Genomic DNA, 24,357 nt, shown 5'->3' with positions numbered 1-24,357 from the left:
TTGAAAGGGCTGTTCTGATTTCCTTCCTGCTCTCATCCTTTAATGGTCTCTTTAATTTTTCTTAATTAAAAACAAGATATTAAAATTTGTCACATCAGGTTTGTGGTTTCCTTTTATGTTTTCTGTCCAAAAGAACAGAGGGTACAGTGAGCTGGAAAGCTTTGTAAAAATTGGAGCCGAGAAAGGTATTAGAACACGTTGAATGTGCTTGATGTACTTGAAAAAGCAATACACAGTAATGACTGAGACCAGTCTTTTGTCAGTGGCAAGGAGAAGATCATTGAAAGTGGTCTTGAATAGAAATATGGATTTGTAGTGAGAGAGTACAAATGCCCTCGTTGTGTCATTGCCTAGCAACATGAGATTTAAATACATTGCCTAAGCTAATTTAAAAATCTAGATGTAGAATTGTGCAACTGTGCCAATGCCCTGGCCTATATACACTACATGCCATGCTAAAAACCTTTTATTTTTGACAATATTGTGTTTAATCCTGTTGTATATATTTTTTGAAATCAGTGAAGTTAGAGCAGTTCCTATAGGAAGTACTGTACTCATTGATAGTTTTATATAAATGCCTATTTCCAGAGTTAGCTTGAGAATATGATCATAACGCTCTCTAGGCTGAAGCTTGCACACAATTTCTTACTGCAAATGAAATTTTGTAAGTTAGTCCAGGTTGTAGGACAGAGCTTTCAGTGCATCTCTTAACAGTTTATTCCTTTATGAAAATATTTGACATCTTGTCTCCCCTTGAGGAGTAAGTATATAATGAGTATGTGTGTCTATGTTTATATGCTCTCTCCGTGTCAGTTGTGTGTCTGTCTGTCTGTATCTAAGAATAGTGGAGTGTTGTATTAGAACTGTGTACTGTAATATATTCTCTTTCTTTCTCTGTATGTACATAAAATATATTTAATCAAGCACTCTTACAAACTTTAAATAATTAAGCCTCACAACATCCTGTGAGAGGTTATTATTTATTTATTATCCCCATTTTATAGATAAGAAAGCGGAGGGAATAAGAGGCTGAAATGCATTATGGGCAGAAAAATGGCATAACTTGCTCAACAGCTTCTCTTGGTCTCTCTTTCGACAGAGGGATGTAAATTAGACACTTCGAAATTGCAAATGAAGCCGGGATTTGAATTTCCTGTGCTTCATTTGCATAATCATGTCATGGTGCTCTTTTGGAAAGTGCTATTGAGAAAGTAAAACTGCAGTCTAGACGTGGTTCTTTAGAAAATAGGAGCCTTTTTCGAAAGATCCTGTAACCTTCAGTCTAGCCATGGTACTTCTAAAATAGAAACCTTTTTAGAAAGATCCTGTAAACCTTGAAGGTTTACAGGATCTTTGGTTTACAGGATCTTTCGAAAAAGGCTTCTGTTTTTGAAAGAACCGCATCTAAACTGCAGTTTTACTTTCAAAATAGCACTTTTTTGAAAGAGCGCCATGACCTGATTATGCAAATGAAGCATAGGAAATTCAAATCCTGGCTTCATCTGCAATTTCCAAGTGTCTAACTTACATCCCTCTGTCTAAAGAGGGATGTAGTGTAGATACACCCTGTGTGTTTTGAGTTATACTTGCTTGTTAATGAGGAATTTTTTTTTGGCTAAGTTTTCCAAAGCACTCACCACTAGCCTAACTCTGTTTTCATGGAAGTTACTGAAAGTACCATTAGATTAGCAAGAAACACTTTCAATAACCTCACACTCAAAATGTATCTTCTGTCACCATTGCAAAGGGGAGGGAGGGAGGGAAGGAGAGAGGGAGAGAGAGAGAGCTATTTATTCCAGCTCATGTATCATGGACATATAAGTCTAAACACCAGTTACTGGTGCAAGCCAGTAACAACACAACTTGACCAGGGTGAATTTGCAAGTCTGGCAGTTACTGAGAAACAATTAGACTTGGCCCTGGTCTACACTAGGGCATTATTTCAAAATAACCTCCATTAAGTCAAATTTATAAGCGGAGCATCCACACTGCCAAGTCCATTATTTCGAAATAACTATTTCAAAATAGTGTTAGCATGGATGCTCTGGTGCTGCTATTTCAAAGTAATTGACTCTCGCAGCTGCAGCTTTGACTACTCTAGCTACACCTGCCATCTCCACTCCCCTCCTCCTGCAGAGCTAAAAAGTCCCAGTAGCAGGAGAAGGGCTTCTCACATGTGGCCACGGTTGAAAGCCCTGTGCAAGACACCACCATCCAAGGCAGGCATGATCGACTCCAATATTCCCTCAGACTGTCCCACGGCTGCCAGCATTCCTGCTGCTCCCATAGTTGGGGTGAGGAGACCAACCTCCAGGATCTCCGCACCAGGAAAAGGAATGCTGAAATCTGGGGCCAGATCACTGCCAGTCTGGCCGACAAAGTGCAGACCCTGAACCAGTGCTGGATGAAGATTAAAGAGCTGCAGCAGGCCTACCACAAGGCCAGGGAGCAGAGCAGATGCTCTGGGGTGGCTCCACACAGCTGTCACTATTATGACCAGCTGGATGTCATCCTGCAAGGGGGGGGGGGCACTCATGTCGTGTGCCATCATTGTCGAGTATGGCCAGGACATGCCTGCTGTCATCCTCCATGAGGGTAGGGTGGTGGAGGAGGAGGAGACGGAGACGACCAGCCAGGTGACCTTGCCCACCAGCCAGAATCTGCTCCTCACTCTGGAGCTGGTGCACCTATCCCAGGATGTTTCCCAGGCTTCGGAGGAGCCAGGAGGAGTAGGAAGGGAGGGCACAGGAAGGGAAGGGTGGGGGATGAAAGGCACAGAGAGCAAATGGAGGGGTCCCTTGCTGAGAGGCACAGGGGAGACTCTCACAACTGGCCTTGCGTGAAACTCTCCCTCAAGGCCTCTTTGATGAACACAGCCCCTTGATGTGCTCTCCCTATTTCACTGGAGTCCAGCTGCTCAAATTCCCTGGCCAGATGTTCAGCCTCAGTCCCCACGCTGGCAGAAAAGTCTCCCCTTTGCTTTAGCAAAGCTTGTGGAACACACAGCAGGCTGCCACCACGAAGGGGATATTGTGCTCACTGAGGTCCAGGTGGTTGAGGAGACTCCCAAACCTCCCTTTTAAACAGCCAAATGCACATTCAACGACCATGTGGCACCTGCTCAGCCTGGTGTTGAACTGCTCTTTTCTGGGGTCCAGGCTGCCCATGTAGGGCTTCATGAGCCACGGGAGCAAGGGGTAGGCTGTGTTGCCCAGAAGGATGATGGACATGTCGACCTCCCTGACTCTCATGGTCAGGGAAAAAAGTGCTGGCATGCATTTTTTGGAAGAGGCAGCAGGCTGGAAGATGTGGGCGTTGTGCGCCTTTCCCGATCATCTGGCATTGATGTTGGTGTAGCGTCCCTTGTGCTCAATGAGGACCTGCAGCGCCATGGAGAGCATCTCTTCCTGTGGATAAAGTCCAAGGCATGGTTGTCGGGGGGGCAGGATGGGGTTGTATGTGCCATCTTTGGCCCCCTGCAATTGGGGAAGCCCATGGTGGCAAAGCCATCCTTGATGCTGTCTAGGGGACTGAGGGACATGCATAGCAGCAGGAGCACCAGGAGCTAGGTGAGCAGGGCCTGCAGTCCACACTGGTCCTGCAGGTCATTGTCCTGCAGACCCTTGTCATCGTCCTGCTGGAGCAACGTGCAGGCAGTCTGGAAGTACTATGCCTTGAGGTGCAGCATGAGGCCTGTCAGCCTGGCACTGCTTTGCAGCAGTTCCGGCTCCATGGTGTGTGTGTTGTGGCATCCACAAGGGCACCCAGAGCACACGAAGGCACATACTCACTGCATCCCTTTTGTGTCCAGTGAGGGGGGAGGCAGTGGAGGAGTGGACTGTGAGATATGGCTGTAGAGAGGAGCCCGTGAAAGCATGTGTTGCATCTTGGCTTACCAAGCAGCCACAGAGAGTATTGGCCCTCCCCAGAGTGCTTCCAGGGGCTCTAAGTCCAAGGCAAGTGCCAATCAATGTGGACATGCTATTTTGGACTAATTCTAACTAATTTCGATGCTTCCCTGTAGTGGAGATATGCTATTTTGATTTTGTTAAATCAGGAGTTAAGTCAATTTTAGTAATTTCAAAATAGTTTCCTGGTATAGACCTGGGCTTAGAGTCCACAGTGCGGTTCTTAGGAAGTTACTTTCAGAATAGAGGGTAAACATGCTTTGTGACTTTGTAAGGTCACACATAAGGAAGATATGAATGCAACCTAGAACTCTTGACCACCTATTATGTGCACATCTCTAACCACTGCTTTCTGTGTTTTTTTTTTCAATTATCAAATTTTGAAAGAACTGTATTTGCTTGTACACACTTCCTCTGTGTAAAGTGCCTGAAAGAGCTCTAACTTTCAGAAGGGGTTGGAAGCCCACTTTTGAAGACCTTGGCCAGAGCCCAGAGTTTCCATTGTAGCCAACTCTACAAGCCAAATACACAGACAGGCGTTGAAATTACAATTCATCCACAAATTCAGTTCTCATACTGATGACCTCCTCAATCTGTGAGCTCTCCTTGCTGAGGAATGTCAAAGCAGCACAGGAGCCTTTCTCTTCTGTAGCTGCAATCCACCTGCCACTGTGTTCCTAGCAGGGCAGAACAGGAGCAGTCCAATGATTTGTTCTTTGTTGTTCCCCAAAGGGAGCAGCTCACTCAGCTGTGAGATAGTTCCCGGAGTTTTGAAAGGGGAGAGATGCATGCCTACAGGAAGCAGAAATCAAAGCAGAGTAGAGCCATCAGGGCAGGCATTGCGGGATACTGGTGGAAGCCAGTTTTGTCGACAAAACAAACTGGAGAATCTACATTGGCTCTTTGTGGACAGGAAGGGTGTGTCTAGATTACAGGTTTTTTTTTTTTTTTTTAAAGTGACCTTTTTTCGAAAAAACTTCACCTGTGTCTAGATTGCTGCTGTGTTCTTTTGAAATTAAATCAAAAGAATGCGGCAATTTTTTTGACGATGGAAAACCTCATTTTACGAGGAATGATGCCTTTTTTTTAAAGTGCTCTTTCGAAAAAAGGCGCTATTGAACGCAAAAAGAGCTTTTTCAAAAGAGAGCATCCAGACTGCCTGGGTGGTCTCTTTCAAAAAATTGGCTTGCTTTTTTTAAAAGTGGTTGCAGACTAGACGCTCTCTTTCGAAAGAGGCTTTTTCGAAAGATTCTTTCGAAAAAGCCTCTTTTGAATGAGGCTTGTAGTCTAGAGGTACCCGAAGAGGAAAATAAAAGACTTTTTGTCATCAAAACTGGGTGCTTTTCCTGACAAAAGTCCCATAGCAGTGTGAACGCTCTCACTATTTTGTTGCAAAAGGCAGTTTTTGGCAAGAGAACTTGGTAGTACAGCCGGTCCCTGACCATTTGCAGTTACCACCGAAGCTGTTGTAAATGGTCGACCTCGAGTTATGAATGCGATCCGCACTTACAAACAGCACAGTCGCGTGTAACTCTATGGGGTCCGACTTACGATCAAACCGAGTTACGACCAATTGCTTGGTCCATAACCGGTTCGTAAGTCGGAGAGAGGATGTATAGACAGAGCTCACCCTTAAAGGTAAAAGAGGGAAATTAATGCTCCACACAGGGTACTGCAGGCTCTGAATAATGGAAGCAGACTCCAAGGAGCATGTGCTGGGTTGTCCCACCCTTGTGACCTATGCAGTCTTCCTCCGTCCCATGGCATGTGTGTTTTTTTGGGGGGCAGACTTCAGAGCAAAGTTTTTCCTGTTGGGGTCAATCATGACTATGTTACTTCGTCGGTTTTCCTTTTCTTTTCTATGTCAATGGGCAGTGTGTATCGTAGCTCAGCCATTAAGCCCGCTTTTTGGTTCAATCACTGACTCTTTGAGATGTTGTTGTTAGGTGCCTTTTGGCAAGTAGCATTAACTGTGTTATTTGAATGAATAAAAGGGCAGTGTCTGGCTAAGTGTCATTAAGTCCTTTGTAGAATAGTGATAGAAATGTAGCCGTGTTAGTCTGGGGTAGTTGAAGCAAAATGCAGGACAATGTAGCACTTTAAAGACTAACAAGATGGTTTATTAGATGATGAGCTTTCGTGGGCCAGACCCACTTCCTCAGATCAAATAGTGGAAGAAAGTAGTCACAACCATATATACCAAAGGATACAATTAAAAAAAAATGAACAAATATGAAAAGGACAAATCACATTGCAGAACAGAAGGGGGATGCGGGGGGGTGGGAAGGGGGAGGAAGGAAGGTAAGTGTCTGTGAATTGCTGATATTAAAGGTAGGGAGAGTGGGATGTTTGTGAGTTAATTGTGTTACTAATAATGCCTGGAGTCATTAAAACTTAGAATAGTTATACTGATTATTTATTTTTTGCTCATCTTGGAGTGTGAAAACGGAACACTCAGTTCCATTCTTATATCTAGGGAAATGTTTGTTTAAAATTTAAAACAAAAATTGTAAACATATGGGGCTGAACTGAAACCCAGGAGTAGGGCAGGACGCGGATTGCGCCTCTCAGGGTCACATCTAGTCCTGTCTTCCCCCTTGATCTGAGGGTAACCTATGGCTAGCATAGATTACTTCATTCTCTGTGCCAACTCAGCTATACTTACCAGTGCATTTGAGGGGCAGAACCAAGACTGTGCCCATTCCCTACTCCTTCCCACCTACCTCCTCTCCACCTGATGGACGAGGGAGTAACAATCCAATGGCAGCTTACCATACATGCTCTGGAAATGCAGATAGTCCATGCAGGAATATAAAGGGACTCCTTACACCCATTATACTCCTACAGGGGCATGCGGCAGGGCTTATAATGTAATCTGTCGCTATTAAGGGTGTGTCTACACAGCAACATTATTTCAACGTTATTCCGAAGTAACTTGGTCCTCGTCTACACAGCAGGCAGTTATTTCGAAATAATGTTGTAATATTGTCAAGGTGGAGTACTTCTTACTCTGAATCCTCTAACCCTCATTGTACGAGGAGTAAGGGAAGTCAGAGGAAGAGTGCTCTATTTTGAAATAAGTGCAGATGCTCTCAATTTCGAAATGAGCTATGCCATTGACGTAGCTCAATTTGCATAGCTTATTTTGAGGTAAGCTCTGCTGTGTAGACACACCCTTCAATAAGGCTTTTGAAACTCTAAAAAAATGAAATCCCTAAATTTTGGTAATCAATTCCCTGATCTCCCTTTAAATATAAATTTAAAAAAACTTAAACATCTTATAAAAAAATCAGATCTCATTTTAAATATCATTCCATTTGGTAGAAGAGCTATTCATTTTCATTAAAAATAAACTTGTTAAATGGCTACAGAGATTTGGTGGGTGTACATTTTGCTGGCATTCAGGGTAGAGATGAAATTGCATCATTTTACACTATACATCGTTACATCACTTTTACTAGGAACACGGTCAGAGGACATGTTGGGTTCACTATTTACCTGTGCATTTTGGAATTAGAAATCTCTGTTACACCAGTTAAAATTCTTTGACTTTAGTGAAGTTGCACTGGCATAAAACCAATGCAATGGCCCAAAGAATTGGGTCCTTGCAATCCCATCGGATATTTTTTAATGTTGATGAAACCATCATGATCTGCTCTTCCTGATGAAATGTTTGAAGAAAAAATACCACACAGTTATTTTGTGCAATGAGGTGATGTGGACACATGCAGGAAGGCCTCTCTGTTGGAAACAGACTTTGAACACTTGGTCAGTAGGCCAGTGGTGATGGCAATTCACGGAAATGACACTATCTATTTAGAGGAAAGTTGATAGTCTCACTATTTCCAGAACTGTGCTCTCCTAGTCAATCCGTAAGCTGCCTTCATTGCAGATTGCTGAGACAGCAACTCCTCTGCTTGTAAATGAGGCCTTATAGTGTTGCCCACTAGGTGAGAGACTGAATCAAGCATACATGAAAGGAAAACAGAAGAGCAAAGCCTGTTTTAATTAGAGTGAAATATAGCCTAAGTCTAGACTTAATACAGAGAATGTGTTAGCACAAGAAGGACTTCACTTGCTGATTTCAGTAGACTCAATATGTGCTGGATGAAGTCATACATAATGAATTGTTCCTTGCTGCATTCTTCCCAAAGTAATGGCTCTTATTTACACATATGATGATTTATATGTTCTCTGTATTAGTGCTCTAGGACAGCCAATTAAGGAAGTGGAGGTGGCAGCTTGTAGTGCAGTTTGGGTGACCAGACAGCACAGGTGAACAATCAGGATGAGGATGGTACCTATATAAGACAATAATAGGTCCCTATATAAGACATAGCCCCAAATATCAGGACTATCCTGTCATATAAAATTAGGACACCTGGATGCAGTGTTAACTTTTACATGTTACTTTCCATGTGGGTTGCAGCTTTGCATCATTTATTTTTCTTTCCTCTTTTCTAGTGCCTTAAACAGTATATGCAGGTGGCAATTCGAGAAGGCTGTGGCTCTCCCATCACTTGTCCAGACATTGTGTGCTTGAACCACGGGATCCTACAGGAAGCAGAGGTAGTAACACTTGTCTTCTCTCCTCTTTTTTTTTCTCACCTTTATTTGCATAAAAATTACAATATTGTAATTTTCCTCCCCTTAATTCTTTTTTTTATAAGTCTGTAGCAGGAAGCTTGCCTGACAGTAGGAACTAGAGACAAATATATAGGCACTGATTCTGGAGGCGCTCCGGGGCAGGGATGTAAAAAAAAAAAGGGGTGTGTGCTCAGAATCCAGTGGCAGCCCTGACCTAATTGACACCTCTCACTCCCCACAGCACCTCTTATCCACCGGCGGCCCTGCCGATCAGCTCCTTCCTGCTTCTCCCTGTTTGGTGGTGTGCAGGAGGCGCGTGGAGGGTTTGGTGTGTGTGAGGGAGGGGGAGGAGTAAGGTAGAGTAGGGTCATTGGCTTGGGGGAAGGGTGGTGTTGGGGCAGAGCCTGGATCAGTGCAGGGGTTGAGCACCCCTGACAACTCATATAGATGGCGCCTATGGACAAATCGATGTTTTTTCTTGTCTTTTCTATATGAAGGAAATGCTTACTTGGCATCTAGACAATATCTGAGGTATCCAGGCAGATGATTTAACCATAATATCCTGTGTCCCAGAATCACTACACGCTCATTAGCAAGGATGGTTGGAATGGCTTGGATATGGATATTTATTATGGGTGAAATCTGGGTTTCAATGAAGCAAATGGCACAACTCCCACTGCTTTCAGGGGGGGGTTTAGGATTTAGCCCAGTTGGTTTATACAGGGGGCTAAGTTCCCTTGAGGGTGCTCATCTGCACAGGCAAGCACAAATAATTTTATTCCCACCCACCTCATCAGCACAGCCACGCAGAAACACCACTCAGCTTCCTTGATGTGAAAGCTAAGCTGGTGGTGGTGGGTAGGAGAGTGGGGGACCAGGGCCACATGGCGTCTGCCAGGGCTGGGGCCAGAGCTAGGGGCTGCGTGGTGGTGGGTGGAGCTGGGGGCCATGTGGCAGTGAAAGGAGACTGTCCCAGGGCTGGGGCCATATGGCAGTGGACAGGGCTGGGAGCCGCATGCTGACGGCCGGAGCAGTGGCCGGCCTTGGGGGCTGTGTGGTGGCAGCCAGAGCCGTGGGCAGAGCTGGGGCCAGGTGGCAGCAATCAGAACTGGGGGTGGTGTGATTGTGGGCAGAGCTAGGCCCAGAGCTGGGGCTGCATTGTGGCAGCCGGACCTGGGGCTGGACCCAGGGGCTGTATAGATTTTCATGGCCCAATGGAAGAGTGGGAATAGTACCCATAGGAATGTAATTGTGGGGGAAAGTGACTTATTAATTTCTTGGTGGGGGACAGTGTTTGTGCAAGGCATGGGATTGACTGTCATGCACTGTAAGTCAGAATGGCATGATGAATAAGGAATTTGGTTGTGTACGGATGGGGGTAAACTGGTCTACAGCAGGGGGGCTGTAACAAGGGCGTGGTGAGTGAGGCACTTGCCTCGGGTACATAGCTGAGGGGGTGCAGAAAAATAATATGGAAAACTAATTATACACATGAGGGGGCGCAGTTTTATATTCTTGCCTCAGGCACAAAATTAGCTAGTTACAGCACTCGTATACAGATGGAATGTACTGAAATGTAGCTCTAGCTTTTAGAGGAATACTGTTTCTTTACTGGTGCTTAATTGCTCCTAAACACGTTTTTAGTTTTATCTTCTCTAATCATGATGGTATAATGTGATGCAGAGACAGCAGGACACTTTCTTGAAAACATTACATCCTTTGTTTATAAACATGTCTGAACATTGTTAAACATACACAGTGTTCAGCAGGCCCGCTACCATTACAAAACTAGACCAAAAAAAAAAAAAAAAAAAAAAAGAAAGAGCAGGAAATAGTTGATACACAATATAAAGTCTCTATTGCTACATCACCAGTGGCTCCATATTCTGTTTCCCCCTCTTTACCCATTTCACACACACACCTAAGAGGAAGAGGACAGGCCACCCTGACACAGAGCTGTCCAAGTTACTGCTGGACTGCTGGTGCACTCTGGTATAAAGCAAATCATATTATTTGTCACCTTTCTGATACATTATTTTTATTAATAGACATATAAGCTTTGAAGAATGCTTATGAGTTGATCAAATCAGACAAGGGAAATCTGCACTTGATTCATCAGAATGCTTTAGCTCTGATTTATGTCTTGTGTACAGAGCAAGCATTCCAAGTAACTACACTTTCTAAGTTGGCTATTTATCTGTAATAAATAAAAAGAACTGAGGGTGGTGGTGGGGAGATGCTGGATTGACTTCACCTCAGATCCAACATAAAATGTAGCCTGGAGACACAATGTGAATGGGAAGAAATATTCAATAAACTGTTATCTAGTTTTGCAATGGAGAGTGTATCCTACACAAATTCAGCAATGTTAGTCTGAAAGGCCAATTAACACAGTTCCCTGAAAGAAGCACCAGATTTAATTGAGAAGGAAGCCCCCCTGGGGGAGAGTCTAGTAGAGGGCTATAAACCAAGGAAGTTGGCTACTGAAAATTTTAAAATATTAATTTTTTTATTTGACTTCATATTAAATAAATATTTAACATCATGCACTTTGTCATTTATCCCTTGTTTTAGTATTTTTTCTTCCATAGCATTCTAAAAATATATATAAGATATTTGTTAATAATTTGGGTGACATGGTAGCACACATCTGAACAAGTGCACATGACCTCAATATTGGTACACAAGACAAAACTCATTCTGCTCATGGATGGAGAACCTTAGAGGGAACACTGCTTGGGAGTGAGACAGGAAAACTAAGGACCCTATTTGTCAATCTATAAAAGCTGGGTGGGAGTTCGATTTAACCGGCAAGATGAGTGAGGATCTCAAACCCAAAACAGAAAAACATTCCAGGAGATGAGGCATTGGGAGCCCCGAAGCTCAACAGCAAAGTTACATAGTGTTTGCACACTCATGTGTGTGCACATATTCCCACAAATGCATATAACACACAACATACATACACACTTCTAAGGTTTGAGGTAAAGAAACTGAAGTTGTATCCAACTCTTAGTTATATTAAGTTGCCTTTATGCCATTCTATTTGTGTAAAGTCGTTAGCAATGTCTCCTGGTCAAATGGCCTGCCTGATTGTTACAGAAATGATGTAAGGCTCCTAGGGTGTGTCTAGACTACATGCCTCCTTCGACGGAGGCATGTAGATTAGCCAGATCGGAAGAGGGAAATGAAGCCGCGATTAAAATAATCGCGGCTTCATTTAAATTTAAATGGCTGCCCCGATCTGCCGATCAGCTGTTTGTCGGCAGATCGGGAGAGTCTGGACGCGATGCCCCGACAAAGAAGCCTTTCTTCATCGACACAGGTAAGCCTCGTGAAACCAGGTTTACCTGTGTCGATGAAGAAAGGCTTCTTTGTCGGGGCATCGCGTCCAGACTCTCCCGATCTGCCGACAAACAGCTGATCGGCAGATCGGGGCAGCCATTTAAATTTAAATGAAGCCGCGATTATTTTAATCGCGGCTTCATTTCCCTCTTCCGATCTGGCTAATCTACATGCCTCCGTCGAAGGAGGCATGTAGTCTAGACACACCCCTAGACAGGCCCTGTTCCCAACCCATGGCATAAGAGATGGGTCAATAGTGTGGCTGCAATGTACTACACTGCAGCAATTCTCTGCTTCTCAGAGGCCGTGGGAGCAGCCCCAAGGCTGTTCTTGCTTACATGGCCAATACAGGGAGTGTAAAGGTGGCTAAAAGCTTTAAACCACCTTTGGCTACATCCTCCCCGTCCCTGTCCCAAGTGCAGGAATTGAATAAATGAGACCCAAGCCCTGAATTTTCTTCCTTTAAATTGCACTAAAGCAAATACTGATTCATTATCCAGTGGGCCCCCTACAAACCTGCATGCATGGATGGCCCAGCTGTTCTCCCAGTTCAAACATGGGTATTTCCAGCAGGATTCTGTCAGATTCCCCGTGAATGTGACCTGTGAGTGTTGTCTTTGTTCAGAGTGTTTGCACTGTACAATAGCTGAGGCAGTGAACCCTGCTATCTCAGCTAAGCCATTCTGACTCGTGTTTTAATGTGGTTTATTTTGTAACGTAGAAGTAAACTTCACTCCACTTGCGGTGTAATGTTATTCTCCGCTAAGCAGCATCTGCTATCCTGTACCTCTTGAAATTGAGAAACAATAACTTCTTTTGTGAGGATGGCAATGGCATATTCCCCCTGCTCCTATCTGGAGTGAGCAAAGGAAGCAGACAGGAAAGCTTGAGGTTATGGGGTCTACAGGACAATGCGAAGAAGAGTCAACTCTAGGGTGTTGCTTCCCTGATGAGGGAAGTATGGAAAGGAGCCAGCACCTGATGGATGAGAGAAAAGGAGCTGTGCACATAGCCAAGGAGTGAAGAAAAGTCCCAGGAGGAGTTGCTCTTCTGTAGCTCATTCTTAATCCTATAAGAAATGGGGATGAACCAATCTAGTTCTGTGACCACCCTCTCCTCATTACAGACTGGAGATGGCATCTCACAGCTGCTTTCCTTTAAGGATGTTAAATATTGGTTAATTTACTAGTTGAGTAGTCGATGGAATTTCCATTGACAACTTGATTAGTTGATAGGCACTTCTGCATTCCTCCTTTGAAATGTACAAAAGCCTCAGTGGGCTCTTGTGCATTTCAAAGTGGAAGCGTTTACGTGGAGCCTGGAGTTAGCGGGACTTTCCACTGGCCCCAGGCTGCATTCAGGTGCCTGCTTTGAAATGGTCAAGAGTCCCCAGTGGGGGCTCTTGTGCATTTCAGAGCGAAAGCGCCCAAATAGAGCCTGGGGTCAGTGGGGAACTCAGAGTCCCCTGCTGACCCCAGGCTCCATGTGGTGCTGCTGTTTTGAAATGCCATGTGGAACCGGGTCAACTCAGAACTCCCCAGCTGACCCTGGGCTCCTTGTGGCATTTCCACGGAACCTGGGATCAGCTGGGTTCCACAGAAATGCCACATGGAGCCCGGGGTCAGCTTGGGAGTCCCAGCTCACCCCGGGCTCCACACAGCGCTGCATCTTTGAAACACCACAGCAGCGTTTCAAAGGGGCAGCACCACACAGAGCCCAGGATTAGCCCAGGCGTCCCTTTGAAATGCCACCATGGCGTTTCAAAGTGGCAGTGTTGCATGGAGCCCTTAGCGGGCTCCGTGTGGTGCTGCCACTTTGAAGTACCCCCCTTCCCTCCTTTTTGTTGCCTCTGTCAGATAGAGGCAGCAAAGGCAGGGGGGGAAGTGACTAGTCGACTCAACTATCTGATAAGTATTTGCTTATTGGATAGTCAACTAGTTCTTAACATCCTTACTTTCCTTTCCTCTGAACAGCCAGCATGTGCATATTTTAATAAAAACATGCCCCAGTTCAGCAAAGCACCTAAGCACATGGTTAAGTTCTAGTACATGCTTTAATTAAGCAAGATGGTTAAGTGCTTTGCTGTACTGGAGTCTGAGAACAACACTTGGAGCTCTTACAGCATTATGTTGCCATACAATGTTGTTCTTCACCTTCCACAACAGCTGGGAGCAACAAGTCAGCATCCCCTACTTCACCTCCTTTCCTCTGCATGGAAATAGTTGGGAAACTAGCGGGCCTTCTCTCACCTTGAGAAGTGGGCAGTCAGCCTTGAACAGAAGATAATGTTTGTTTTAACATAGCAAAACATTTAACAAATGTTACATAGTATTTTACTCTATGAAGCTCTGTTTGTGAAGCTGTAGAAATGCCAAAGTCTAATTTCCCATTAGCTAAGCAAGAGGCCACTCCAGGGCATGCATTAATGGCCATTAACGTATTCCTTGGGTGCTCAGTGAGGCTAAGGGCTGAATAACTAAACAACCCCAGAAGTGCATTAATGATCCATGATTGAAAGAATGTTGTCAAACTCCCTGTTGGCATTACTGTCAAAAATGAATGTTTTGATTTTAAAAGTCTGTGAAAACAAAATGTTTCATGGGTTTCACTGGCTACAGCTTTCTGGTCTTAAAAAGTGGTTTACAACAGGTTGGTTTTACAATTTCCTCCTTTCTTCGATTTTCTTTAGTGATCTTAAAAAGTTGTTTTGTAAAACCTGAAGATTATATACGGACTCTTTTATTTCTGTTTCTCTTTCTCGTCTACAATGGCTGCATCACTTATCTATTTTTAGTTTTTTAGGGAAAGTTCTTCTCAGTTATAAAAATGAGTTTTTATTTCATACTGCATGTTATTTATTTAAATAGAAGATAGTGCACGTGCAATGTACAAACAAGAATAATGAAGGTATTTTGTATGGAAATATTAATCAAACATCACACATGATTCAGTACAGGATCCAAAATGCAAGTTCCAATTTTAGGTAAAAAATGATAACATTCATTAATTCCCAAAGTGGAATATTCTAGATAGTCGATCTCCAATTTTTGCTTAGAAAGATCAACCCTGTCATAATCTCATTATATGAGACGTGTGACTCAGTTGCACACACCCTCTTTACCATTTGGCTGTATAGACCTCAATATGATTTTTTGTTTCAGTTGAGTACAGCATGGATTTAAACATGTTAAACTGTGTCTCTACTAGAGGTTAAGTGAGATTTCTAGTTGTGGTAGCTAACAATTAACCCCACACCTTTAATTCTAGATAAGGGTGAATTTAGGACCCAGTCCAAAGCAACTCTTTCCACTGACTTCAGTGAGTGTTGGATGAAACCCTAAATGCTCATGAAATGGAGGGACATAATAAAACAAGCTATAACTTATAGAATCATAGAATCATAGGACTGGAAGGGACCTCGAGAGGTCATCAAGTCCAGCCCCCCGCCCTCAAGGCAGGACCAAGCTCCGTCTACACCATCCCTGACAGATGTCTATCTAACCTGTTCTTAAATATCTCCAGAGAGGGAGGTTCCACCACTTCCCTTGGCAATTTATTCCAATATTTGACCACCCTGACAGTTAGAAATTTTTTCCTAATGTCCAATCTAAACCTCCCTTGCTGCACTTTAAGCCCATTACTCCTTGTCCTGTCCTCAGAAACCAAGAGGAACAAATTTTCTCCTTCCTCCTTGTGATACCCTTTTAGATATTTGAAAACCGCTATCATGTCCCCCCTTAATCTTCTTTTTTCCAAACTAAACAAGCCCAGTTCATGAAGCCTGGCTTCATAGGTCATGTTCTCTAAACCTTTAATCATTCTTGTCGCTCTTCTCTGTACCCTTTCCAATTTCTCCACATCTTTCTTGAAATGTGGCGCCCAGAACTGGACACAGTACTCCAGCTGAGGCCTAACTAGTGCAGAGTAGAGCGGCAGAATGACTTCACGAGTTTTGCTTACAACACACCTGTTGATACAACCTAGAATCATATTTGCTTTTTTTGCAACAGCATCACACTGTTGACTCATATTCAACTTGTGGTCCACTATGACCCCTAGATCCCTTTCCGCCATGCTCCTTGCTAGACAGTCGCTTCCCATCTTGTATGTATGGAACTTATTGTTCCTTCCTAAGTGGAGCACTTTGCATTTCTCTTTATGAAACTTCATCCTGTTTACCTCTGACCATTTCTCTAACTTGCTAAGGTCATTTTGAATTATGTCCCTATCCTCCAAAGAAGTTGCAACCCCACCCAGTTTGGTATCATCTGCAAACTTAATAAGCGTACTCTCTATCCCAATATCTACGTAATTGATGAAGATATTGAACAGTACGGGTCCCAAAACAGACCCTTGCGGAACTCCACTTGTTATCTCTTTCCAGCAGGATTTAGCATCGTTAACAACAACTCTCTGACTACGTTTATCCAGCCAATTATGCACCCACCTTATCGTGGCCCTATCTAAGTTATATTTGCCTAGTTTATCAATAAGAATATCATGCAAGACCGTATCAAATGCCTTACTAAAGTCTAGGTATATGACATCCACCGCTTCTTCCTTATCCACAAGGCTCGTTATCCTATCAAAGAAAGCTATCAGATTAGTTTGGCATGGCTTGTTCTTCACAAACCCATGCTGGCTATTCCCTATCACTTTATTACCTTCCAAGTGTTTGCATATGATTTCCTTAATTACCTGCTCCATTATCTTCCCTGGGACAGACGTTAAACTGACCGGTCTGTAGTTTCCTGGGTTGTTCTTATTCCCCTTTTTATAGATGGGCACAATATTTGCCCTTTTCCAGTCTTCTGGAATCTCCCCTGTCTGCCATGATTTTTCAAAGATCATAGCTAAAGGCTCAGATACCTCCTCTATCAGCTCCTTGAGTATCCTGGGATGCATTTCATCAGGACCTGGTGACTTGGTGACATCTAACTTTCCTAAGTGATTTTTAACTTGTTCTTTGTGTATCCTATCTTCTAAACTTACCCCCTCTCTGCTTGTATTCACTACGTTAGGCACACCTCCAGACTTCTCGGTGAAGACCGAAACAAAGAAGTCATTGAGCATCTCCGCAATTTCCAAGTGTCCTGTTACTGCTTCTCCCTCCTCACTGAGCAGTGGGCCTACCCTGTCCTTGGTCTTCCTCTTGCTTCTAATGTATTTATAAAAGGTCTTCTTGTTTCCCTTTATGCCTGTAGCTAGTTTGATCTCATTTTGTGCCTTTGCCTTTCTAATCTTGCCCCTGCATTCCCATGTTGCTTGCCTATATTCATCCTTTGTTATTTGTCCTAGTTTCCATTTTTATAGGACTCCTTTTTTATTTTGAGATCATGCAAGATCTCCTTGTTAAGCCAAGCTGGTCTTTTGCCATATTTTCTATCTTTCCTACACAACAGAATTGTTTGCTTTTGGGCCCTTAACAACGTCCCTTTGAAATACTTCCAACTCTCCTCAGTTGTTTTTCCCTTCAGTCTTGCTTCCCATGGGACCTTACCTACAAGTTCTCTGAGCTTATCAAAATCTGCCTTCCTGAAATCCATTACCTCAATTCTGCTGGTCTCCCTTCTACCTTGGAATAGTGCAGGCTAGTGTTATGAAATTGTTGCACACCACTCCCTCTGTTAAGGTACTTATCTTTTGTGCAACATTTTTATTATTCCACTCTATAACATATTCTGTTTTCAGTGTAAATAAGGTATCAGTTTTATATTTCAGTAAAACCCTCCACGGGGTGTGACTGTATTGTTAGATACATTTACAGCCTTAACCCTTTGATCTGAACTGCATTCTGCAGCATACACCCTATTCGTGTTTTGTTGCTTTCTATTCCAGGAAAAGTTAATAGTTGTATTCCTGTAGCATTAAACAATGTTGCATTACTTGTTGCTCAAGGACCATATATGTGTCATACTGCTTAAAAAACAAACAAACAAATGACCGAAAATAGGAACATATTTTCTTCTAAATCACAGCTGAGCATTTCAGGTATGTTTGTTTAGAATGTACTGCTTGTTCTCAGCTTGAGGCAATTAGATGTAGGGTGAAATGAGGCTAATTTGGAGGACATAAGAGAAGAGTAGTTTCTATATGTAAAAAGGTGCAGCTGTGAGGATTCATTACAGTCTCATCCTCCTCCCCTGCTGACCAAAAGCCTCATTTTTTTTCCTCTGGCAGAGCATCCCCTATTGCCCCAAATCTGGAAATTCACACAATAATTCACAATATTGACTGTCTTCCAAAAGGATTTAAATCAATGTAGGGTTTACAGTTAATTGATGTGCTGCCAAAAAGTGTTTTAAGTTTCCAAGAGAATGATTCTTCTTCATTCCAGTTTAAGTGGCATGGGAAGTGTGCAGTTTATAGAAATCATAGCAATCACTGTTTTGCTGATGGCTCTGAGATACTAAATAAAAAAATAAAAATAAAATAACCCACTATGGCAGTGGAATAGTTTTTCAAGATAAATAGTGTTGTGTGAGTAGTTACTTCGGATGAAAATTTAGAAGGATTGTTGAGAAGTTTTTCCTGTTGTTTATCACATAAGAAGGCCACTGACAGCCTTGAATTACAGACAACCTGATGGCTGTTTAAGTATGGGTAGGTCTACACTGAAAGCTTCTTTCGGAATAAGCTTTTCCCAAAGATCTTTTTCTTTTGCACCCACAACCAAAAAGCGCAATGAAATAGCGATGTGCTATTTCGAAAGATAGCATCCACACTGATTGGATGCAATCTCGCATTTAAGGCCACCCGGAATCAGTTCAGGCAGGGTATTAAGTCAGCAGTTGCTTCCGAGTGCTGCTGTCTAAGGCTACTTGAAGGTGCTTAAAGGGAACCCCACTGGACAGCCATTTTTCAGCTTCTTCTGCTTGCTTGGCTTCCTCTCTGAGGGACAGCAAAGCATTTGCACTTGTTTCACTGCTTCAGGACACCACAGCACTCCTTATCATGGAGCCAGAGCTGCCTCTGGGCATGCGAGTGCCTCACACTGTTGTGCTGCAGTTTCTACAACAGTTTCTGCAGGCTGCCTTCATGATCCTGCATGAACTTGACTCTGAGCTCATCTTTGAGAACCTCTGCCTGTGTGCGGGAGCAAGGCACTTGCAACCGCACCCCACGGTGGAGAGATGATTTTGGAGGCTGGACACCAATTCCAACTGGTGGGACCGGCTGGTCATGGAGTGGTGGGATGATCAGCCGTGGCTCCACAACTTCCAAATGAGGAGACATTCATGGAGCTGTGTGCCTGGCTCACCTCTGCCCTCCAGCGACAGGACACCCAGATGTGACCTGCCACCCCCCTAGAAAAGCAGGTCACCATCGCCGTCTGGAAGCTTGCAACACCAGATAGTTACTGGTCCATGGGCAACCAGTTTGGTGTGGGAAAGTCGACTGTTGGGGCCCTCCTCATGGAGGTATGGCACTCTCGGGCGGCAGTCCCTGGAGGAGGCAGTACTGGAAAGGGAGATCCTAGGGAAAAGGGGGGGTTGGAAGTGTGGGGGGATGCCCCATCCCTGGGTGGTTCTGCAGTCCTGCCCAGGAAATATTTTTTTCTGATTTTCTAAAATACTGCAAAATAAAAAATGTTTCTATAGTATTTTGACCTTCTTGAACCCCCTTTTTAAAAGTTTTTTTCTCCTAAATTAAATTTTATGTAAATCAACACATTCTCTCAGAAAAAATTGATTTTGATGAAATGGCATTTTCTGACAAAATAGAAAAATGGTCTGGTTGAAATTTTTTTACCTGCTCTAGACTTGGGTCAAATTCTGGGAATTGTATTATGGTGACAGCTGCTTGTAGAGCAGCCATTGTAAAAGCATACTTGAATGAGAAAAAGCAAAATTTGATGAAGGAAGGGTCTGTTTCAAAATAAATAAGATAATTTTAAAAAGCAAACCAGTTATCTTCTCAAACAAGACATTTTATTCTTTAAGAATGAATTTTGAAAACTCCTTGGATTCATAGGGTATGTCTACACTAGCTCGTTAATTCGAGCTAGGTAGGCAAATCAGGGATCCAGGGTTGTAAATGAAGCCCGGGATTTAAATATCCCGGGCTTTATTTGCATGTTCCCGTCCGGCCACCATTTTTAAATCCCCCTTAGTCCAAACGAACTGCCTGTGGCTATACGTGGCAGTTTAAAATTAATCCGAACTAAGTCCCTAGTTAGGATTAACTGTTACTCCTCATTCCACGAGTAACAGTTAATCTGAACTAAGGACTTAGTTCAGATTAACTTTAAACTTCTGCATGTAGCCACGGGCAGTTCGTTCGGACTAAGGGGGATTTAAAAATAGCGGCCGGCCGAGAACATGCAAATAAAGCCCGGGATATTTAAATCCCGGGCTTAATTTGCAACCCCGGTTCCCTGATTTGCCTACCTAGCTCAAATTAACGAGCTAGTGTAGACATACCCATAGGTCTTACAGATGGAGAGGACCTAGTATATTATCCAATTCTTTTCTCTGCCAAGGCAGAATTGTCACATAAGGATGACCTTGTCTGTGTTAGGGATTTGTTCTGAAATATGTCAGTGACTAAACTGCATTAGTGCACATTTCTAGTGTGGACAGGATGAACAGTGTAGACACAATTTTCCTGAGTGCAGATTACTTCAGTTTCAAACAGAAGTAAATTCTTATGGTACTGATCTCAGCTTGCACTGATGACCAGAATAATAGAAAATCCCCTGTATTTTCTAATAGAGGAACTCTCCAACTAGCAGACTTTCCCTCCCCTCTCCCTTGTTCATTCCCCCCACTGCCTTCTCTTCCATCTGTGCTCATGTAGCATCTCTCTGCCAACTACAGCAATCACTTATGTTGAAAAGTAATGATAGGAAAGTATTTAAAGTATCCTTAGCTGTCTTTTTAATGCAGTTTAGCAGCTGGAAACAAGGAGCAGAACCAGCATCATGTTACCTGAGAGCTCGGCACAGACTGCCAGCAATGGGCTGCAATTAGTCTACAATCTACAGAGTGAGACTCTCCTTTCATGATTTCTCTGTTACTTCATATTATGTAGGAATCAGAAATGTGTAGAACTAGGTATCTGCAGACCTCAGATCTGTAAGGGCATGTCTACAAAGCAGCATTATTTCAAAATACATGCATGTCTATACAGCAAGCTCATTATTTTGAAATAATTTTGAATAACAGGCTTCTTACTCCATCTTCTGTAACCCTCATTTCACGAGGAGTAAGGGAAGTTGTGCTTCCTTTGACTTCCTGCTGTGTGGACAGCACCTAAAGCTAAGTTAAGCTACTTCGACTTCAGCTACGTAATTAACGTAGCTGAAGTTGTGTATTTTAATTTGTGTTTAGCCTGCAGTATAGATGTGCCTTAAGTGCCCCGTTTTCATTGCTGACATTTAAAAAGAAATCTTGCCTGACACACCTCTCACGCACACCAGTTTTGCACCATAGTTGCTCCCTTGATTTCAGTGGAGTTACTTCTGATTTATCTCAAAATACTGTGAGCTGACTCAAACCCATCTCTATTTTCTCATTAGGAGATTCAGGGGTGAGCTGACTGATTTTAGTAGCATCGGCCCAAAACTCTTATTGCTTGTACATCTGTCCCTATTTGGGCAAAAATCCCCCTACCATGCACTTGAAAAAAGGTTATTTTATTTTATTTTATTTTAATTTGGAAACTGATTGGTCATTCTCCAATAGTGAAGTGTAAGAAGGAAGGGAACCACTGTCATCAAATCTTTATTTTCCAGTATCCAAATTATTTTCTTTTCTTCTTTGTCATCCACTGGTGCTTTCAATAAACCCAAAGGGAGCAACTGAGCAAGTCCACATTGAAATGAGCAAGATCATTAATGGAAAAGATGAATATTTTATGATGATGAAACTAGTGTACACAGTATCTGATGGAGGCGGGAGGATGGAGTAAGCTTATTTGCAGACACTGAGGAGATTGAAACCTCCCTCTGCCCCTTAAATCCCAACCCAAGCTAATGCCATTTAATCTTGACTTCTAGAAGTGTTTCCCGTAGCTGTAATGTCAATAACACATTCTGCCAGAAATGCTCTGCCATACTATTTGTGCTTCGAAATATGTAAGGTGTGGTCTTCTCAGGTAAATTCTCCGCAGAAGTGATGTTTACAAGGTGGAAGGAGAGGAGGAATTATTTTGAATTTCATACCTTAAATTATATGATGCCTCTATGCATAGATTTAGGGCTTTTGGCAAAGAAGATAATTGACTGTTGCAGCTCCTTGTAGTAGCTTGATTCATGTGTTTGTGCTGCTTTTCTTACCATGCGTATGCCTAGAAGAGAAGCATTCATTTTACAAGAACATCAACTGTTGTGAGGATCCTCCCTATGAGCATGATTGGGGCATGGTGCACACAGTTGCTCAGAGACAAATATAGAAGTAAAATCCATTCTCCTCTGTGACCTCCCCGAGGCTGGGTCTACACTACAGTCTGTTGTTGGAAAAAGCTACGCAAATTGCACTATGCAATTTGCGCAGCTTTTTCTGATCACTTTTCCAGAAGAGGCTTTTCCGCCATTTGGCCCTATGTAGATGGGGCCAAATGACTGAAAATCCTCCTCTTTCGGCACAGTCCTTATCCCTCATAGAACGAGGGATATAGGGGGCTCCTTGAAAGAGCGCATTTGCTCTTCTGCAAAAAAAAAAAAAAAAAGGGGGGGGGGGGAAGCGGAAGAGCAAACGCGTTCCTTGGACATGGTGGAGTTTTTCTGGGATACCTCTGGTATCCCAGAAAACCCCCAACGTGTAAACATAGCCTGAGTCTCCATTGTAAGCAGTGTCTCTATGTCTGCTACACAACAGCTATGGGAGCTACTGGGAGAACAGATGGAGCTTTTGGCTCTACCTCCTTCAATATGTTGGCCACTGGAGCGGTGGGAGGGAAAGTGGAGGAGGGGACAAGAAAGGGCTAATTCCTAGACCTAGATGCTTCCATATACTGCTCTCTATTCAGGGCTGTAAATAAATAGGCAGTCTAATCTTTTGTGCATTTGAGCCTCATTCTTTTTCATCTTCCTTTCTTCACTGCTTTGCCTCCAGGACTTACAGTGTCTTACAGTTACTGTAACCTTAATAGGACTCCTTAGGAATCCTATTGTTGGACTCTATGCATGGGATTCAGGGCATGTGCAGTTACAAAATCTCCATATTTTTTCTGGGATTTCCCAAAAGTCTTTCTGCTTTTTGCAAAAGGCACTATCAAGGCTACAGTTGTATTGTTATAGTAGTATCGTACAAGTGCCTACTATGTGTAGAAAATCTAAAATGTAAAAGCCAAAAAATATGATAAATCGCAAATATAATGCTTTAGAGCTTTTCAGAGGAGAGGGCATTTGGCCTCTTATTATCCATGCACATTTTCATTGGAGCTTTAACATAATTAAAAAACATCTCTGAAATATTTCTTTTGGCATTTCTCAGCCAGCCTCCTTAAATTGGACAATTTCTTAACCTTGAACAAACATTGGTATTTTCCTTTCTGTCACATATTTGCTCTCCTTTCTTTTATCACTTTTTAATCAAACTTGTTACAGCTTTGGTTTCAAGCCCTGATTCCCACTTTGTAAGCTCTGGGTGTGCATAGAAGTTCTTATGCTTTATTAAATGTAACTGTAATTAAAAACTTTTTTGTCAGGGATGTGCCACTTTTTTTTCCCTATGAAGTGCCAAGGGCTGAATAATTAATCATTATAATTTCATTTTAAAATTCACAGTGCTAACAGTTGCTAAGGTGTCAGATATATCTACAATGATGATATTTCTTAAAATAATCTATTTGGGTGTTTCTTAAAGCACCTGGAAATCTTTGGGAAACTGTTGGACAGTTTTTGGTCCTAATTTGCCAGCTTTGTGCTCCAGTGGCGCAAAGGAACCAGAAAGTTGGTGCATCCATCTGAATGAGGATTCCCATGGATTAGGGAATTGGTTCTATGCCACCCGCTTTCCAGGCCAGTCCTGCAATTCTCAGTTCCTAAAAAGGACATTGGACTACAGTCCAATCTAATTAGGTTATCTGGAGGATTGGGATGGCACAACCAGTTTCAGGGTCACAGAATCATGAAGTAGACTTAAGACATCCTTGCAACTCCTCTGCCCTTTAAATATATCAAGGCCTTGTCCACACTAAATGGAAGATTGCCCCTGCTGCAATCAATCTTCCGGAGTTCAATGTAGTGAGTCTAGTTAAGACTCACTAAATCCTCCTGCTTTTGCCATGAGGAGCAAGGGAACCCAACACGAGTGTTTGCCACCAAGCTTGGCTTAAGGTAAATTGCGTACCTTAAGGTGAGCTGCTGGGTCTAGTGTAGACTGGGCTTAGTCATAGATGAGGATCTAAACTGTTTAAATAGCCCAATAGGATGATATTTTTTTTCAGAGTGAATTTTTCTTATATATGGACATTTCCAATTATCAGTATGCATTTTCTTTATTTTGTACTTCCATATCACAGTTCATTTAAATGCATTTGACAAATACTGAATCTCACAAGACTCCTGAGG

The 24,357-nt window shown here is 42.9% G+C and overlaps 1 protein-coding gene across 5 annotated transcripts in view; it reads left to right on the top strand.

Moving 5' to 3' along the window:
- Positions 1-24,357, top strand: part of RNF144B (ring finger protein 144B) — a 142,559-nt gene that overhangs the window by 89,117 nt on the left and 29,085 nt on the right. For 4 of the 5 annotated variants that reach the window (XM_014572942.4, XM_006121824.5, XM_025183986.3 and 1 more), the window contains one exon: positions 8,373-8,477. In XM_014572942.4, coding sequence (XP_014428428.3) covers positions 8,373-8,477 — 105 coding nt within the window. Of the gene's footprint in view, positions 1-7,873; positions 8,062-8,372; positions 8,478-24,357 lie in introns of those variants that run through there. The other variant, XM_025183987.3, reaches the window with a different exon arrangement.

The sequence above is a fragment of the Pelodiscus sinensis genome, chromosome 2, assembly GCF_052426305.1.
Source record: "Pelodiscus sinensis isolate ZL-2025 chromosome 2, ASM5242630v1, whole genome shotgun sequence".
Lineage (NCBI taxonomy): Eukaryota > Metazoa > Chordata > Testudines > Trionychidae > Pelodiscus > Pelodiscus sinensis.
This window is presented reverse-complemented; position numbering and strand designations above follow the sequence as displayed.